This window comes from Sinocyclocheilus anshuiensis, unplaced genomic scaffold, assembly GCF_001515605.1.
Source record: "Sinocyclocheilus anshuiensis isolate Anshui unplaced genomic scaffold, SAMN03320099.WGS_v1.1 scaffold2207, whole genome shotgun sequence".
Classification (NCBI taxonomy): domain Eukaryota; kingdom Metazoa; phylum Chordata; class Actinopteri; order Cypriniformes; family Cyprinidae; genus Sinocyclocheilus; species Sinocyclocheilus anshuiensis.
In genome coordinates, this window is record NW_015540981.1 from 32,206 (window position 1) to 37,431 (window position 5,226).

Consider the following 5,226-nt stretch of genomic DNA (forward strand, 5'->3'; position numbering starts at 1 on the left):
ACACACACACACACACACACACACACACGCATACAGTTGGTATAGGAAAGGGTTAAAGCTTAAATAGTAAAGAGGAGAGAAAATATTCAGCAGAATAAAACCAGTGATATCAGCATTAGTTGCCATGGGGACCAGCGGGGGCCTGGTGTTGTTCGCAGACATCCTGGCACCCAGTATATTGGGTGAGGGGTCTGTGACGACTTGTTAATCTAATGAATAACTGATTTGTTAAATCAAATTAAAAATTGTGTTTTTGATTTGTCCAGACGCTACAGCTCTAAAGGATTTTCGGCCGCAGCTGGAACAGTGACATGTACTGACTCGCACCGACAAAGTCTGTGGTTTCGTACATAAATCACCAAGGGGGCGTACGATCCAAGGCTCTGTACAAGCAGGCAGCGAATCTCCTGCTATGGACGGACTGTCACTTTCTCTCCATCAGAGCAGCGCAAATCCCCGGGCTTCTGAGCCGCGGGGCGGAAATGCCTTTTTAGGAAGGGGATTCCTCAAAGAGAGTGGAGGCTGCATCCTGAGGCAGTTCTGATTATTTGGACCCGCTACGGGAGAGCGGAGGTGGATCTGTTCGCGACGAGCGAGAATGCGCACTGCCAGCTGTTCTTCACCCTGTCTCAATGGCTGGAAGGGAACGCTCTGACATCGCACTGGCCAGCAGCCAGGCTGTATGCGTTCCTCTGATCAAGATAATGCAGCTGGCGATATGTCAGGGAGGAGGAGGCTTCGGTGACACTCATCGCCCCGAATTGGCCGAAACAGCCTTGGTTCCCGGACGTGACAAAGCTGCTGGTGGCGCCGCCTTGGCCGGTCCCCATCAGGAAGGATCTGCTGTCTCAAACGAGCGTCTCAGTGTGGCACCCCAACCCGGAGTTATGGAGCTATCATGTGTGGCTGCTTAGGGGATATCAGAGGAGCTGACCGCCCTGCATTCTTGTGGGTGTGACGCTCTCGGAGGCGCGGGTGCCCTTCAGGAGATGTTTGTATGCTCTATGTTTGTGGTGCAGTGATGTTCATATCGACCCGGCTGCTTTCTCCGTGTCAGATGTTCTGCGTTTTCTACAGTACAGGCTGGATAGTGTATGTCTGCCATCAATACTGAAAGTCTATTTGGCCGCTATTGCCTCGTTTCGTTCCCCGCTGGGCAGGCAATCGATCTGTAGGCACGCGCTGGTGGTGAGTTTTCTTAAGGGGACGAGGAGATTGCATCCCCCGCGTCCGCCTTCAGTTCCGCCCTGCGACCTAGAGGTAGTGTTAAGAGCTCTTTCACAGCCACCATTCAAGCCTTTAGCATCCATTGCTATGAAGGAGCTATCTCTCACACTGCACTTCTTCTTGCCCTCGCTTCAGCTAAGTGCATAGGGGATTTACATGCATTTTCTGTGGACAGCGATTGTATTCGCTTCGGACCCGGTGACTGCAGCGTCACTCTCCGGCCGAGACCGGGCTATGTGCCTAAATCACTATCTACCCCCTCAGAGCGCAGACTGTTTCGCTGTCTGCCCTGTCTTCTGAGTCATCGACCTCGCGTGATTCGGATGCTCAGATTTCGGTGTGCCCCGTCAGAGCTTGTGGATTTTCATTGATCGTTCGGCCAGCTTTCGGCAATCTGACCAGATTTTCGTATGCTACGGTGGTTGTGCGAAGGGCCAGGCCGTGTCAAAAAGGAGGTTTTCCCACTGGATTGTGGACGCTATCGTGGCTGTTATACGAGCCAAGGTTTGGAATGTCCTTTGCACATTAGGGCCCACTCAACGTGGGGGGTCGAGAGGTATGTCTATTCAGGATATATGCTTTGCAGCCGTCTGGTCTTCTCAGAATACCTTCGCCAGGTTTTACAAGCTGGACACTCAGTCCTTAGCCTCCCAAGTGCTGTCGGTGAGTGACTGATTCACGTTTATGCTACCTCTATTCATGTGTGTTTGCTGCCTCGCACAGTAATTACTCTGCGCAGCCCTATATGCTATTGTTGCTGTTGCCTGCCTGTACTCAGTGCAGCTCCTGCTATTCAATGTCTAATTCGATTGGTGTACCATCATCATGTTATGTGTTATACTGCTGCTTAACACCGTTATCTCTGTGCAGGTTGTTGTTGCTTCTACCCTGTTTCTCAGCGCAGCATACATTATCTCTGACCCGATATGCAAATTTCGTATACCTGGGCTTTAGACGCTCACTGGCTTATCTCCACCTATCAGCTGCGAGCCCGCCTAACAAGCATCGCTATTGGTTGGGAATTGTGTGTGTTCTATCTTCGCTGAGTGTGTATTGTGTGTTCTATCTTTGCTGAGTATGTGACTTGTACAGACTGATTGTAGCCTCTCTCACGTCGGGATTGAATATCGTTCCCATAACAGAGTAATGTCTCAGTGATGTCTCGTGAAAGCTAGAGAGGGAAGGTCTCCGGTTACTATCTTAACCTCGGTTCCCTGAGAGCGGGAACGAGACATCACGGAGGTCGCCGTGTTCACTGCTCGACTAGTTAAGCGGCGTTCAGTTTCAGATTCTGACGTAATTGTCGCATGCATTTTATACTGCCTCTCGAGCACGTCAGTATTTGCATGCGATTTGCATACTTCGCGTCAATTGGCCAGTTATTTGGACTAGCGGGAGCCAATAGGACTTCAGGAAAGGTTGGAAGGGAAGGTGTTCCCATAACAGAGAAATGTCTCCGTGATGTCTCGTTCCCACTCTCAGGGAACCGAGGTTACGATAGTAACTGGAGACATTTTCTCCGCTGCAGACGTGTGAGAAAAATAGCTAGCTAACGGATGAGAAATGTCCCATCGTTTAGAAAAACAACAATTTTCGCCGATCACAAACAGTCTCTCGAGGAAAAGAAAGAGCGATAAAAGGTAAATGGTGGAAAATAACGTCCATACAACTAACTTATCTAAAACAAAATTTCCACCTTCTCATCCACAGCTCATTGAATTCACACACAATCACACAGTGACAAAATGGTGTCGTTAACGGACTCGCAGCACCAGTGTGAGGAGGCATGGTCATGATATAAACTTAATAATAATTAAGTTAGTTAATCTAACCTTGATATTTCAGCTCGTTGAATTCACACACAATCACAGTGACAAAATGTTGTCTTTAACTGACTCGCAGCACCAGTGTGAGGAGGCGTGGTCAGGGGCGCCACTGGCAATTTTGGGCCCTATGAAAGAATATGAGGTTGGGCCCCCTACCGCACCAAACATACACTATATTGCCCAATGGAATGGGAAAACTAAAAAAAAAAACTCATGTTGTCCGTTTGTTAATTGGTTCCCCTTGATTAGTCTCCCCAGGTGTGTCTTGTTATCTTGTTAAACTTGTTAGCCCCCTTGTGTATATATAGCCCTAGTTTTTCTTTAGTTCTGTGTGAGTTGTCGAATGTAATGGTTGTCTGTTTGTCAGTCATTCTGCTCTTTGTTCCCTTTGGTTTTTGGCTTATTGTTTGTTCTAGTTTTTCAATTAAATATCTGCACATAGATCCTTGCCTCTCCCTTTTTCCCCAGCTTCTCCACAACATTACAGTTTTTCACTGGCATGTCACTTTGAGTAGTGCATTTTTAAGCCTATATTTAGTATAAGTAAAATACTTCTGTACCACACTATTCTGCTGATATGGAATGAGTTTGATTACTTAAAGTTATATTAATAGAAATGCTTCACTGGAGCAAACAAATAGCAGCATTTCCAGCAGTATCCAACATTTCTCAATCATGATCTTACTCAGCTAAATGTGACTATAAGCAGCTGTATTCCTTGTTTGCTAGCTACCTATGCACATACAGCATACAATGTTAAAAATGTTCTACATTATGAACCTTAATTAGGTTAACATTATAACATTAATTGGATGAAGTACTGCTTGAAAAACTTGTTTCAATGTTGTTTTTGGACACCATTGACTTCCATAGTAGGATAAAAATATTTGTATCAATGGTGCCTTAGAACTGTTCTGTTTCCCACGTTCTTCAAAATATCATCCTCTGTGTTCAGCAGAAGAAAGAAATGTATACAGGTTTGGAACAACATGCGGGTGAGTAAATGAAAGAGTTTTCAGTTTTAGGTGAACTATATCTTTAAGTTATTCCACAATCCTGCAGACTGAACCACCTTTAGAGTGTACCACTTTTCGAGTAATTATCAGTATTACAACAGAAACAATTACTTTTTCTCTCCTTTACTCTTTCCCTCTTTTTTCTCTTTTTATCCCCACATTAACTTTAACTTGTTAAAACTGTGCGCGCTTCACACTCTATACCAGTAGGTGGCGGAATGGCGCCTTCAAGATTTTTTCCAGACTGTCAAAAACACCAGAAGAAGAAAAAGAAGAGACGCAAGCCGAACTGCTGTTTCAAAACAAACGATTTTCGACGTTTTCAAAAGCATCACGAATCATTTACAGGTGAAGACATGCATCCAGAGCAGCAGGAAGAACAGAAACCTGTAAAGACAGAGTTTATTGATGATTACAGAGAGAACACGATCGATCCAGAACCCTACAGAGTGAAGCATGAAGATAGAAAAGAAGAAAGAGGTCGGTGTTTATTCCAGATTCTTCATTAACGACGCTGTTATTAAAACTTGAAAGAATTTAATCAGATTTTATGGTTGTAGTCAGTCAGTATAATGAAGCCTAACCAATAATTACACTGAAGTAAATGTAAAGATAACTTCTTATGGAAATTGACTTGAGTAAATGTTAAAGATGCTGACAGATATTAAAAATAAGTTAGTATCAGAAGGACTAATAAATGGACTAAATAATGGCACAGATGATTGATTGGATCTGGTTGCTGAAGTCTGTGTGATGATATGTAGTAGTTAAAGCAGTTGTTCACAAAACAATAAATTATGACATTATTTACTAACACGTAGTTATCTGGGGCGATTCTAGGATTTTCATTTTAGGGGGGCTCAGCCCCCAGTGAGGGTATAATAATAACCTAATAATAAAAAAAAAATATATATATATATATAAATAAGATTTTAAAAAATTTTGATTAATATGGGTCGTATACTAAACTTATTGCAGTATTCCACTGTGTTGCATAGGTATAACATATAACTGAATAAGCCAAATACACACCTCTCTCTCTCTCTCTCTCTCACACACACACACACACACACATACACACTTTACTGTACAAACACAAAATTTTACTGTTTGCATTTCTAGTACAACCCTCTTTCCTTAGCTCAAGTATGCAAACT

At 43.8% G+C, this 5,226-nt stretch overlaps 1 protein-coding gene and 1 long non-coding RNA gene across 2 annotated transcripts in view; one reads left to right on the forward strand and one right to left on the reverse strand.

The window, feature by feature from the left end:
• The window catches only part of LOC107690105 (uncharacterized), a 10,870-nt gene that overhangs the window by 3,767 nt on the left and 1,877 nt on the right, over positions 1–5,226 (reverse strand). Inside the window, exon 2 of the long non-coding RNA XR_001634401.1 lies at positions 2,115–2,121. This is a non-coding gene — a long non-coding RNA (uncharacterized LOC107690105). The remainder of the gene's footprint in view (positions 1–2,114; positions 2,122–5,226) is intronic.
• Positions 4,341–5,226, forward strand: part of LOC107690104 (gastrula zinc finger protein XlCGF52.1-like) — a 6,383-nt gene continuing 5,497 nt past the window's right edge. Inside the window, exon 1 of the mRNA XM_016488338.1 lies at positions 4,341–4,549. Within this exon, the coding sequence (XP_016343824.1) occupies positions 4,426–4,549 (124 nt within the window). The 5' untranslated portion in view covers positions 4,341–4,425. The remainder of the gene's footprint in view (positions 4,550–5,226) is intronic.